Genomic DNA, 14040 nt, shown 5'->3' with positions numbered 1-14040 from the left:
TTATAGCAGTCTTAGCAGATATTATGATCACACAAATGAAACATCCACACTCAGGTAAGCCCAGTATATTATCCCTTTTTTAGCAGATTTGCACTGTTCACCTTTAGCAAGGTCAATCGTCTATCTGGTGGGAAACGGGACCGCTGGGATGAACAGCAGTGAAACTGTGTAAAACCCATGAACATGAAATAATCCCATGTACCCTCGTGCTGTGGAGAAACTGAAAACAAGCAATAGGGGCAGTACGGATGCCAATTCTGGAACAAAAATAATACAGAAAATCTCTCTATTTGCCCAGGGCTTGAACTGTACTGAATAAGCTGACAAGCCAAATGCCTCAGTGTTTAAAAAAAAAAAAATTGTATAGAGCTATTTTTATTTAAATCCAGTCATTTCACCATTGATAAACTGCTGTCAAACTTTGCAAACACGTTCTAAAACTGTCAGGACGCATAATGAATCCACATGAAATACGTGATTGCCAAAGCCTGTGGCGAGCAGAAAAGCGCCTGCTCTGCCTTCGCCAGTGCAAGAGGCAGACCCCTGCCCGCGGCCGAGCCAGCCCCGGCCCCCCGGGCCCCCTGCAGCCCCCAGGGTGCAGGAGCAGACCCCAGCCATGGGCTGGCAGCAGCGGCAGGGACATGCTGGGACTGGGGCGATGCTGCAGCCGGAGCGGGGAAACTCGATGGCTGAGGTGTGCGAGAGGAGCCCCGCAACGCTGCAGCGAGCGAGACCTCCGGCTCCTCACCTACCAGTGGCTTTAATTGCACAAAATCACACACAGCTCATGCAATATGAGCGGGAAGATGCTGTGGCAGTGGTCGAGGGAGAGGGAAGGGGGGGAGGAGGGAAGGAAAGAAGGAAAAAAACGGAAAGAGGAAAGAGAAAGGAAAGAGAAAGGAAAGAGAAAGGAAAGAGAAAGGAAAGAGAAAGGAAAGAGAAAGGAAAGAGAAAGGAAAGAGAAAGGAAAGAGAAAGGAAAGAGAAAGGAAAGAGAAAGGAAAGAGAAAGGAAAGAGAAAGGAAAGAGAAAGGAAAGAGAAAGGAAAGAGAAAGGAAAGAGAAAGGAAAGGAAAGGAAAGGAAAGGAAAGGAAAGGAAAGGAAAGGAAAGGAAAGGAAAGGAAAGGAAAGGAAAGGAAAGGAAAGGAAAGGAAAGGAAAGGAAAGGAAAAGGAAAGAGAAAGGAAAGAGAAAGGAAAGGAAAGGAGGAAACAGAAGGAGAAAAAGGAAAAACGAGAAAGAGGAAAAGGGAGAATGGAAGGGAGAGAAGGAAAGGAGAGGTGAGAAAAAAACAGAAAGAGAGAAAAAAAGAAAGTAAAGAGAAAAAGAAGGAACGAGAGAAGAGGAAAGCATTAAGACACGAGTTTCCTCAGGGAAAGGGCTGGTTCTCCTCCCGGAGCCCGTTCCAGCCCCGGGCCTGCCCAGGCCGAGCGCACCCGACCCCGCCGCCGCGGGGGAACAAAGGCTGGGGCCGCCGCCGTCCCTCCCGCCGCGCCAGGGGACCCCTCCCCAAACCTGCCCCCGCCGCGCTAAGCGGCCCCGCCGCCGAGCCCCCCCCGCCGCCCGTCCGGCGTCCCCCTCGCCGCACGGCTGCGGGCGGGCGCCGGGGGCCCCGTCGGGCCGGGGGGCGGCGGGGGGACACGGGGCTCCGGGCCCCGGTGCGTGTGGGGCTGGGGGAGCGGCGCTGGTGCGTTGCTCCGCTCCCCCCTCCGCGTCCCTCCGGCAGCGGGGACGGGGCGAGGCGCGGGGGAAGCCCCGGCGCGGTGGCGGGTGCGGGGTCCGCAGCCCCCGCTCGGGCGGGGAAGCCGGGGCGGGGTGAGGACGGGCCGGCCCGAGCGGCGGCCGGTTCCGGGGGACCGACCGCGGGGGTCGGGGCCGCCCCGGCTGCCCCCCGCCCGCTGCGGGGTCCCGGGCTCTGCCCCCGTGGGACGGGGGAGCCAGAAGGGGCCGAACCCCCGCTCGGGACCGCCCCGGCCCCGCTCCCCCCGCGGCGGCAGCCCCCGCCGCCACCCCGGCCCCCGCCGCCGCGTTTCACCGGGGCCGCTCCCCGCCCTCCCCCCACCGGGGGAGCTGCGGGTCCGGGAATCGTTCGGCGGCGAACGACCCCGGGGGCTCCCCCGCTGCGGCCGGGGCCAGAGCGAAGGCACCGGCGTTTTGGTTTTTTCCCTTCTGTTTTGCCCCGAAATTCCTGCGGAAGGTATCGATTTTCCACGGCTGCGAATGACGGCGGCCGCCGCGGGGACCCGCCGCGGCTTCTCCCGGGCGGGGGTGTCCGTCCCCCCGCGGGGAGCCCGTCCTGCGTGGGCTGCGTGTCCGGGAACGGGCGGGCGGGCGGCTCCGCGTCCCCCCGCGCCCCGCACCGCCGGCTTTCCTCCCGCAAAGTTCTCCTTGGAAAAATGCGGCTCGGTTCAATGACGGGAGCGGAATAAAGGCGGGTTTGAAAGGCTGGGTTGTGGCGGGAGGGAAAGTCCGTTTTCACGGGGGCGGCAGCGGCGGTTCGGCGGTGACCGGCTGCCATCCCCGCCCCGCACACCCCCGGGACGGGCGGGGAGCGGGCGGATCAGCGGCCAGCCAGGGGAGGACGGAGCGAGGGAGAATTTCAGCCCGGTCACTGGATGGTTTATTTTGCAAACAAATTTCTTGTAGCTAGAAGGGCTGCGGTGCACCAGGAAATGAGATTAGTTCTACCTTAAATTTCCTCGCAATCTCTCGCCGTAATGCAGCGTTTAACTCACCGTGAGAGAAGATGTCATTTCACATAACACTGTGCTAATGGATAAGTCTTCCCCGACCTCTCAAGCACAACAAATCTCAGGCAAGCCCATCGCGCGCGACCTGTTAACTTCACCGCCCGCTCCGCCGCCCGCTCGTCCTCCGCCGCGCTGCCCGACGCCGAGCTCGCCAAGGAACCGTTCTGCCCCTCCTCGAACGGTTAAAAAGGAAAATCTCCCCTCCAGCCCCGCTCCGCGCTCTTCGTGTTTGTCTGACTTTTTAAAAATTATCATCATTATTATTATTATTATTATTTGGTTGTTTTTAATTAACGAATATCCAAATGTTGTAATAGAGGGAGAATATCGTACAGCAAACTTTTCCGTTCGTCGGGAATACCGGGCGGCTTTCTTCCCAAAGATTTGATTTAGGGGAAAAAAATAGACATACACACACACACATATATATATATATACACACACATACGGCTGCGTGCATATGTACAGACAGATACAGGCATACGGTTAGGCGTGTGTGTATATCTATGTGTACACTTAAACACATATTCAACAAACCTCGGGCAAGCCCGCTGCCCGCAGCATCCCGCCGCCGTCCGTCCACCGGCAAAACCATCCCCGCGGCGCGGCCACCGTTCCCGACGGCTCCGGGACCGCCATGCGCCCGGACCCCCGGAGTCCCCGGCGGGCGGGAGACCCGGACCCGTCCGCGATCGCGCCGGGCCCGTCGCGGCCGTGTCAGAGAAGTTGAACTGGCAGCCTACTTACTATGCATTGCTGCAAACGGGTCGTGCTTACAGTGTATTTCCATCGGAGCGGTCCGGGCCGCGGCGGCCTCGCCGAGCACGTCTCGATTCGCCGGCGGCGCTCGGCTTTGGGGCTGGGGGAGGCGGGGGTGGAGGGGAGGCGGAGAAAAAGCCCCCCCAGAAAAAAACAACAACAAAAAAAAAACCAACCAAAAACCAAAACACACCAAACCCAAAAAGAGCAAAAGCAAAAAGCCACAGAAGCCCGACGAGTCCCGCCCCGCGCGGGTGCCGGTATCCGACAGCGCCGGCCGAGCGCGGCTCCCCTCCCGCTCCAACCTCTGGTGGCTCCGTCGGGGGCGCGGGGGGAGGGGGGGGAGGGGACAGAAGGGGGGCGAGCAGCGGCCGCCGCGGGCTGCGCCTCTGCCCCCAGCCGCTCCCCGGGCGGCCGCCGAGCCGCGGCTCTTGCCTGCCGGCTCCGCGGCGAAGGCGGTCGCGGCGGTCGGGCGGCCCCGGCGCTGCCTCCCCGACGGCTCTTTGTGCTGGCGGCGCCGGCGGCTGCGCGGCGGCGGCGGCCGGGGCGGGCGGCGGCGGGGGCGGGCGCCCCGTCGGCGGGGCTCGGTGCCGGGGCGGCGGCGCGCTCCGCCTGTGCCGCCCCCCGCCGCGCCGCCGGCAGCGACTCGCGGCGCCGGGCGGGGCGGCGGCGGCGGCGGCGGGGGAAGGTGTGCGAGAGGGCGGGGAGCGGGGCGGGGGCCGGGCTCGCCGCGCCTCGCCGCGGGGCCCCGCGGGACCGGGGGCGCCCCGTCAGCGGCCGCCGGCCGAGCCCATCGCCGCCCCCGCCGCCGCCCGCCGGGCCGCGGGGCCGCCGCCGCCCCCTCCCCGAGGGCCGCCGGTGCGGGGCGGCGCGGGGCTGGTGGGGCCGTCGCCCGGCGCTGCCGGCCGGCGGCGGGGATGTGGCGGCGGCGGGGGCGGCGCGGGGGCGCGCGGCGGGGCGGGGCGGGGCGGGGCGGGGCGGGGCGGGGCGGGCGCCGCCCCGGGACCGATCCCGCGCCCGGCGGGGGGGGGCGGCGCTTCAGCACCGCGCGGCTGGACAGCGGCGGGAGGGCGGGGCCGCCGCCCGTCACTCACCGCCCGCGGCCAATAGCAAAAGTTAACTTGAGCGGCGCCCCGCATTGGCCGCCGGGCGGTGCCGGCGCCGATTGGTGGGCGACGGGCCAATGGGGGCGGGGGGCGGGGCCGCACGGCCTCGCCGGGCGGGGCGGGGGCGCAGCCACGCGAGACCGGGGCGGGGGGGTGCGGCGGGGGCCCGGGGGGGGGGGACCTGCGTCCGGGCCCCGGGGCCCCGGCGGGTGGACGGACCCCCCCCAGGCATCGGGACCCTCCACGGCCGGACCCCGCGTCCCGGGACCGTGGGTCACCCGGTGCGTGGACGGAGCCCCCGGCGCCGTGGCACCCCCGACGGCCGGACCCCGCATCCCGGGCCCGTGGGACCCCCGTGCCCCGGCAGCCCGGGCAGCGGCCGAGGGCGCGGGGAGCCGGGGCCGGGGTCGGTTTCTCCGTCCGCCCGGCGGCTCCAGCGCCGACGGCTCCCCGCTCCGGCCGCCGAGAGCGGGCGGCCCCGGGCCGGGGCTGCCGGATGGTCGCGCCGCGCCCGTCCGCACGGCCCCGCCGAGCCCCCCCCGCCCGGACGCCGCCCCGCCGAGGGCATGGGGGCCACGGCTGCGCGGGGCGGGCGACCGCGGGGCGAGTTTTCGTTGAACGCGAAACTCCCGGGCGCGGCCGAGCCGCCGCCGCGGGGACGGGACGGGACGCAGGGCTCCCGCGCAGCTCCGCAGCCGAGCCGGGGCCGTCGGGCCGGCCGCACCCCGCCGCTGGTCAGCACCTCGGCCCGGGGGAGATGCCGGGGGACGGGGAGGGGCGCGGGGACCGGGGGGGGCCGCGCCGGCCTGTGCGGGAGGGCAGGGTCGCCCCCCCCGCCCCCGCGCCTGGCCTTCATCGCTGTCGGCATCCTTCCGTCCTCCCCTCCTCCTCTTCCTCCTCCTCCCCCCCCGGGTCGTGCGGGCGAGCCCCCTCGGCCCGGCACCCCGCAGGGATCCCCCCGCCGCACCGGGCAGAGCCGCCGGTGCTGCCGATCCCGCCGCCCCGGCCCCCCCCTGCCCCCGGGGCGTGCGGCGCGCCGCCATGAAATGCTTTATCGATTAAACGATTATTCAGGCGATTTAACTAATAAAAGGCCCCATCGATCGCTTCGGAATTGCATTCCGCCACCCTGCCTTGAGGTCGCCTCCGCGCCCGCAGCCGCGCCCGCCGCCGGCCCCGCGGCCACAGCGGCCCCGGGCTACCCCGGCCACGCCGGCACCCGGCTCCCCGGTCCCGCTCCCTCGCCCTCCCGGCGCGGCCCGACGGACACCCAGGCGGCCCCAGCGGGGCAGGGGGGTCTCGGCAGCCCTCGCGGGAGCCGGCCCCGCCGCCCGCCCCGCGCCCGGGCCCACGCGTGACGGGCGGCGGGTCTCGGCGTCCCCCCCCCGGCGCCCACCCGAGTCCCACCTGTGCGGCCGGCCCGGGGGGTCGCGTAGCTTTTATCCAACTCCATCCCGGCTTGTCAGGGCTTGGGGAACGGACAGAGAGAAAAGTTTCCACGTCGTGTTGTTATCGCCTTCTTTTTTCTTTCTTTTTTCCTCCTTTTCTCTTTTTTTCTTGTTTTGTTTTCTCTTCTCGTCTTTTCTTTTTTCCTTTTCTTCTTTTCTTTTCTTTTCTTTTCTTTTCTTTTCTTTTCTTTTCTTTTCTTTTCTTTTCTTTTCTTTTCTTTTCTTCTTTTCTTTTCTTTTCTTTCTCTCCTTTCTTTTTCTTCTTTATTTTCCTTTTTTTCTTTCCTTTTTTTTTTTTTGAAGGGCTCTCGCAGGTTGGAATAATTCAACTCTTCCGCTCCCCGCCGAGCTTTTGCAGCTGATCACTGAGCTGAAACTAAACGTTTTAGGTGGAAAAAAAGCCTCTGAAGGAACCGTGAAATGATTAAGAAACTAAAGAGCTCCTCGCCATGTGAGATCATGTCCTGTTCTCTAAAACATCACAAGATGTCCCCAGACGCAGCCAAAACCCAAGAAAACTCTGACATCTGTTGTAGCAGAAATCAAACTTTGCTCCCAACCAGCCGCTCCCCCCCCGCCCCGCACTCTTCCTCCTCCTCCGACCGCTCCGCCGGCTGCTGCGGAGCGGCGGCACCGGCACCGGCACCGGCACAGCTCTGCTTCCCCCCCCCTCCCGTCACCAACTTTTCAGCGCAACCGACTTCCCCTTCCCGGGACGGGGGTGACGCCGCAGCTCCGGGGCTGTGCTCCCCGACGGGACGGGCCGCCGCGGGGGCGGGACGGGGATTTGCCTGGGGGCCGGCGGAGGGACCCCCCGCGTCTCGCATCACATGCGGGGCGCGGGGGGTCCCTCCGCCGGCGCTCCCTTTCCCCAAGGACAAAAAACATCGCCCCCGGGGCCTCTGCCGTGAAACCGGGCCCGGAGAGGGGGTCCCCCCATGGCCCACCATCGCCTGCAGCCACGCACCCCACTCCCACCCGCGCACACCCCACGGAACCCGCCCTGAGATGATGAACCGCCCGCTGGAGGGGGGACGCGGGTGGGTTCTGCCGGGATTTGGGGACGCCAGGGCGGTAAAAGAGGGGCTGCCGGCCGCTTCTCCCGCTCCCATACACCCCCCACCCCCCGGGAGCTGGTGTGGACATGACTTTGTCTCCAAAATCTGACTTTCCCCTCCCGCCCGCCTCTCCGCTTCGGGCGCCGTCGCATCCCAGGACCGGCCGCCCCGGGCTGGGCCCACCGGGCCCCCCGGACGCCTGGCTCCATCCCTGCCAGCAGCGCGGCTGGAGGGACGCCGGCTCCTGCCTTCCTCGCCCTTTTGCTTCCCTTTTCACCAACGTTTCTTCGCTCTCATTTGCTTACACAAAAATAACCGGCGGACAGAGCCCGCCGGCTCGCCCCGAAATGCGAACACCCGCCGCGGGATGGACCTTCCCCGCGGCGCTGCCCTGGGGAGAGGCAGCCCCAAAATAGGCCCCCCAAAAGCCGGCCGAATGATCACCAGAATCCCCCCCATCCCTCCAGATGCTCTCCTCCCTTCGCCTCTCCCGGCCACGGCGGCGACGAGCAGCCCGGGAGCGCTTTTTGACCTCACGCAGGGAAACGAACGAAAAACACTTTATTGTCCTAAAAAACAGGCCGCGGGGCTCCCGTCTCCCCTCCCGCCGCGCCAGCGGAGCCGCCCGCTCGGCCCTGCCCGGGGAGGAGCGTGGGGAGGCGGCGGAGGGGCCGCGGCCCGACCCGCGGGGACACGCGGGGCGCCGACACGCGTGGGGACGGCGGGGCCCGCAGCGACAGGGGTGCGGGTGCGGGGCCGCCCCGCCGGCGAGCGGGGACCGGGGCCGCCGCCGGGGCCGCCGCCCCCCGGGGCCGTGCGGGAGCCCCCCGCCGCGCCCGGGCACCCCCGCCAGCGCGTTAACGAAAGCAGCGCGGGGCCGCCCCCCCGCCCCGCTCCCGGCCCCGGGGTGCGGTGTCTGGGGGGAGCCCCGCTCCCTGCCCCCCGAGGAGCGGGCTCCGGCACCGCGGGCGCCCGCGGCAGCGCGCAGCCGAGCCCCGCCCGGCGCCCCGGGCCCACCCCGCGCCCCCGCCGTGGGGTTCGGGGCCTGGTGTGAGAAACCGGGGCCCCGCGGGCGCCCGGGAAAAGCCGCCACCGGTCCCACACCGGGACGGCGCTTCTGGGGCTGGAAGCAGCCGGGATGCTGCGGCTCGGGCGGGCCAGAGCTCCCGGGAACGTCCCTGGAAAACGCCCCCCGCCCCCCCAGGAGCATCTTCTGCCGGGGCGCGACGTCGCAGCGTGGCAGAGCCCCCTCCCGCTCGGGAGCCGGTCCCCCACTACCCCGCGGCCGCAGACGGTGGGTCCCGCGGCCGGGGGCGGGCGGAACGGCAGCGGCCGGGGGGGCGGTGGCGCGGCAGAAGTCTGTGTTTCTTGGAGTTTTCCAGGGACAGTTGTCGTTGCCGGCCCTCTCTCAAGTGACAAGAAGATCACAAACCCGGGCTGACCTTTCGTGCCTTTATCCCTGATGCGTAGCCTTGGGAAGGGAAGGGATCGCCCCCTCCCCACGGGCTGCAGCCCCCGGCGCTGCCGGGGCTCGGGGCGGCGGATCGCAGCCGGGGCGCCGGGGGCCTGCGGAGCGGAGCGGCCGCATCGCCTGGGCTCCCCGGTAGCGAACCCCTGCTGCTCCCGAGGGTCGGTTCACCGTGATTTTGGGCAAGTGTAGGGGCAGAGGGTCGCACAGAGCATCCAAAGCCCGGTACCACCTGCAGTTATTTGTGTTTTCTCACATTTCTGTAAAACACACCGATACCAAATGTGGGAGAGGGGGAGCACAGCTACAAATGATGAACTGCCCCCCCAGTCCAGGCAGGGTTCGGGGGCAGGCAGTCTGTTTTAGAAATAGCCGCTGCTTCTCTGCAGTACTCTTTTTCCTCTGGCTCTGTCCTTTTAAATTCAAAATATGGGAGATCTAGGGGTGATCGCGGCCCAGAGTGTTCCCAGAGATAAAAGTGAACGTTGAGAAGCATATGCTAATTAGACCGAACTAATTTAAAAGGTGTTAGATGGGCAGTCCTGTAAAGTTGAGAGCACTTGGGCAGCATAATCCAATGCCCTCAGCGGTCTTCGGAGACCTGTCCGCGGGAAGCCGTCGGGAAATGAGGCTTGAAAGACGAGAGCGCGGGGAAGAGCATCCCGCCAGCGGCGGCGGTTGCCCGTGGTCCGTGTGGAGGGGGTGCCCGGCCCCCCCGGATGGGGAGAGATGCCGACGATCGTGTCAGGGCTCCATGACCCAGCCTGGCCAGTCCAGCGAGGGGGCAGCGCCGAGGGGGCGCCGCTGACAAAACCAGAGGGTTTTATTTTCGAGAGCGTGAGAGAAGGGCAGGAAACGCTGAGAGACTTCTCTTTTTCAGTCAATATGCGTTATTACTTTTGCTCTCCCCTCATCTACCACTCGCTGCTGCCTCAGAAGAGCTGCCGGTTGTACCGGGTGCCGAGCAGCGCGCCGGTGTCCTCGTCAGCTGCACTGAGCAGAGCGAGCGCCTGCCGCCCTGCAGCGGCACCACGGCAGGGCCAAGCGCTCTCCTGAAAAAGCTGCCCATGGCTCGGCCGGCCCGTACCCCGAGGGCTGCTCCTCGCCACCCCTTTCTCTCCTCTGGGACTTATTTCCTCTAGTCCACAACCACACAGTGACCAGGGCCTGTGTTTTCAGAGATGTATTTGTGCCGAAGCGGAAGACAAACCTCGTTTATCAAAGCGATGAATAGCCTAAACCGTGCTCATACCTGTTTTATCAGTCTAGTGTGGGTTCAGGGCCACAGCAAATGCTTCGGTCCCCTCTCTCTGTCACTTTCACTGATCTCGAGTGTGGTTATTTTGATAGTTAAAAAGACATGGTTTTAAAAGTCAGCTTTGCAGAACTTTCTGCCTGGTGACACGCTTACATGCACAGCTGAAAATGAGCCAGGGGAGGCCAAGCCACACCAGATGCTGGCTTCTACCTCTTCCTGAGAGCTCTACGAGAAACCCCACCATATCCTCTGAGATTACTGCAGTGACGTGGTAGAGCGAGGGCCTGGCCTCCTGGGAGCGGAGCACGGCTGGACTACAGAGCCCGGGCTTCCCCGGCCCCGCACGGCAGCTCCTCGCTGGAGCCCAGCGGAAGAGGGTGACGCAAGGCACCATCATCAGCAGAACCGGATTCCCCCAGGCAACTGCGTCCTGGTGGGCTCCTTGGAAGGCTGGTTTCGGATGCAGCGGCAGAGGCAGGATGAGCGTGGCTTTTGGGACCAGGGCGCAGCGTGGGGGGAACAGGCGCCTGAAAGAGGTGGTGGCGCTGGGGCTGTGGTGTCTGGGGGTGCAGAGCAGCCCCCGCCGGGCCTGGGGAAGGTGGGAGAAGGCAGAGGCTGCCGAGCCCTTTTCCACAGGGCAGAGCAGGGACACGCAGTGCCGTGCCTGGGAAGCGCACAGGTCCGGGCAGAGCACAGAGCAGGAATCACATCTCTGCAGCTGTAGGTCAGGGGCCTCCCGAAAAAGCACCCTCAAAGTCCGCCCTTTTTCAGTGGGCTGGGACTGTAACGGTGCCCTGGGCACCTGGCAAACGAGACGCCCCGAGGGGCAGGTTGTAACCTCATTTCTGCATTACGCAGAATGGAGAAGTTTGCTGCTGGGCTGCCGTTTTGCTTGAAGGAACAGCTCGCTCGGTTATAAGCCCCGCTTCCCTCTCTCTGAACGCATCCTCCCATGGATATTTTGAAAAAAGGGGCCCATTTTGGCTCTGCTGAAAAATAAAGAAACCAAGAACAGGGATATATTTTTTTTATGGGAGCTCTGGCTGGAAAGCGATCAACTTTGCTACACAATGCTTGCTTTTCCAGTCTCTCTCAAGAAAGCCAAGAACAAAAATTTCAGCCCAAGTTCATCCTATGCCGTAACTGCTGTGTTTGCTGCTATTAAAACGCTGAAAAAGGTCAAATTGATTCCTTTGCTTTGAGAATTGCTGGGAGAAGAGGTAGATTGGGAGATAGGAAGTTAAATCAGTGAATAGTCTGCTTCCAACAATTGCCAGCGAAGAGGAAAATACAGTTGATTAAGTGAGCCCTTTGCTAGACATAAAAGTGTCCAGAAAATGCAAGCAGAAGACAGGAGGTTAAGAAATCTAAGGCTTACTCGAGGCTCAAAAGGAGACATACCCCGGGTATTAACTGTTACCTTTCCTAGATTAGGTTTCATATTAATAACATGATTCTCTCCTACTGATTGAAAAAAAGGGTGGTGGGTCGCAGCCTCCGAACCTGTAATTAATTCTAATCAAATAAATGGCCGAGGTCAGGAACTGGGCAGCACTCAGAGTCCAGCTCTGTCCAGAATCTCTCTAGATCGGCTGTTTAATACCTACAGGAACATGGTACAATATTCTCCTGCCCCTCCTTGTCTAACTGCTTGATTGTTAAGTAAACACATCCCTCGGTCGGCGTGCTGCCACGTACATAAAGAGATGCCACTGTAAACCCCAGCTGCCGAAGGATTTTTCATCTTAACATATTTTGCTTCTAAAGAGATTTCTAATTTTCCCTAGAATATTTATTAGATACCTCATAGCACGTGCTTTAGGTAGGTGTTTTAACCACCACCATCCAATGGCCTGCAGAAAGGTTTCCTTCCGTAGTTTCAGGAGCCACACCGGTACATGCAAGAGCATTTAAATACGCATTTTATCATGCTAATCACCAGAGCCGCCGCGCAGCAAGGTCTACATACTGACAGCAGATATTCAAAGGAGCAGTGCAGTAGCACGGATGAAAACGTTTGCCCATTTGCGAGCCCCAGGCCACGCTGTTACTAGCCAGGAAGTTTTTCATTGCCAGGTGCCCGGGTGAAACCCTGGTCAGACACGTGGGCCGGGAGGGCTTGGGTGGGATGTATGTCCCTGGCGCTGGGCTCCTCTCCTCCATGGGCTGCTGCCACTGAGGCCTGGGGCAAGCAAAGGACTCGCCCACAGCAATTTGCCAGGTTTTCATATCCTGTGGAGCACCACCAGGAGCAACTCAGGTGTTTCCCCCACTACCATGGACAAGCAGATGTCTTTTTGGCAGGAGAGGCTGAAGCTCTGCAGTTGTTTTTTTTAATTTCTTTTCGTGCATGCGCCCAAACCACTCCCAAGGTCCCTGCATGGCAGGGTGGGTTTGCCAGCCGCAGCTCTGCCTTTCACACAGAACAGTTGCACATCACGGCCATGGAGGCATGGAGGTCCGGGAAGAAGCCACAGCCAAAAAGGCAGGTCTCACACCCTCCTCTCTGCCTCCCCTCTGCGCTGCAGCCATCTCTGGGGGCTGATCGGGCGCAACACAGATAATTGATAACCACCCCGAGCGGCTGTCCTGTGCAATAACTCCATGGCCAGCCAGTGCTTCGCTGCGGGAACACGGGCATCACTGGGAGGGAAACTGCGGGGACACGCGGCTGGGGAAGGGCCCGGGGAAGGTGCCGCTGGGTTGTCTGTTGGCAGCACGTGTGGTGCTGGGCCGGGGCAGAGCTCGCAGCGGCAGCCGGGGGCTTTCCCACCAGCACCTGCATCCCAGCTCCCTCGGACGCCAGGACGGAGCCCACTACACCGGCCAGGCCAGCGCGAGGGTCGTGTGTTCTGGCTGTGGTGCTCAAAAAGGCGATTACATCTCTTGCCAGCTCTGCTCCCTTTATGTTGTTTTGCTGCTCAGCGTTTCCATCACCCCGTCCCCACGGGATCCAGCTGGAATGGTCTCGGACGAGCTGGAAGCGGTCTGCTGCGGCAGCAGGACAGGCCCACCGCCATCAGGGTGACCCGACGAGGGTTGGCCACCACACGGTGTGCTCAGACAGCTGCCCACCTCTCCATTGCTGCAACGCCACCTCTGCCCAGCACTGACGCTTTCCCGGGATCGTCTCTTGTGTTTTGCCTCCTGCCAGGATACCCCCAGGTGGGGCCACCCCCTGTCACCGTCCATCGCCGTCTGTCTCTGCTCTGACCAACAGCACGCCAGGGGAAACAGCCTGTTACCCAACAAGTGAAAAAAATAAAAACAAAAAAGGAAAGTTTCGCCTCATTTGCTATCTGTACTTCATCAGTTATTTTACTTTAAAAGGTTGGGAAGGTTTCTTGCCTTTTCGTTTCAAGAATCAACTCCTCCCCTTCTGCTCTCGCTGCCTTTCTCTCACCTGCACCCAAGCCATTAGCCTCACAGCAACTTACGCTCTGGCATAAAACAAGACAAAGCACTTCTTTCCCCTGGAAATCCTCTCGGGCAGCGTTTCAAACCTCCAGGCTTTGGGAGACGACAGAGGGGCAGGAGCAGCCTCAGCCGCGTGTCCTGCGCGGCGGGAGCGAGCCCAGCTCGGCCCCGGGGGCCGCTCGTCCCTGCGCCTCTGCTGCCCCCGAAGTGGGGACCAAAAGCGCTGCTGCCAAACGCCACAGGGACGGACACGCGAGCTTGGGTGAATCCATCCCGCAGGCGGGTTGTAACAGGACGCTCCGTGCGGGATGTGAATAACGTACTGGCGCAGCTCAGCCCAGCGACAGATCGGGGCGTTTTCAGTCCTTGCGCCCCTTTGAGAATAATTACGGCACGAGATTGTTTTTTTCCCCTTCTTAGGTATTTTTGGTGTAATTTCTTTTTCTTTATTTGCATTCACTCTAATTCTGCAGGGCGGGGGCTGTGTTTGGAGCAGATGACAAAGAGCTCTGCTCTTTATCATGGCACAGCGAATTGTAGTTAACTGGAGACTTTAAGAACAATACAGAAATCTATTTCATTAACTCCAGATACTGCTTACCTCCAATTATACAGCTGTATGAAAATTACCAAGTGTGAAATATAAAAAGGTTGTCTTGTAATTGAAACCTTTTTTTAGTTAAATTTTGAAATCAATAAGAAGAAAATTAAAAAAGAGCGGTTTGATAACACTTACCCCGTTTGCTCAATATATAGCTATAACCACCGTGAAAAGCCA

The 14040-nt window shown here is 62.5% G+C and overlaps 1 protein-coding gene across 1 annotated transcript in view; it reads right to left on the bottom strand.

Annotated features, from left to right (window-relative positions):
• PAX5 (paired box 5) overlaps window positions 1–6159 on the bottom strand; it is a 136139-nt gene extending 129980 nt beyond the window's left edge. The window contains exon 1 of the mRNA XM_063320094.1: window positions 6021–6159. Within this exon, the coding sequence (XP_063176164.1) occupies window positions 6021–6066 (46 nt within the window). The 5' untranslated portion in view covers window positions 6067–6159. The remainder of the gene's footprint in view (window positions 1–6020) is intronic.
• Window positions 6160–14040: the final 7881 nt, after the last annotated feature.

Source organism: Chroicocephalus ridibundus, chromosome Z (genome assembly GCF_963924245.1).
Source record: "Chroicocephalus ridibundus chromosome Z, bChrRid1.1, whole genome shotgun sequence".
Classification (NCBI taxonomy): Eukaryota; Metazoa; Chordata; class Aves; order Charadriiformes; family Laridae; genus Chroicocephalus; species Chroicocephalus ridibundus.
Note: the sequence above shows the minus strand (reverse complement) of the source record. Positions and strands in the feature narration are given on the sequence as shown.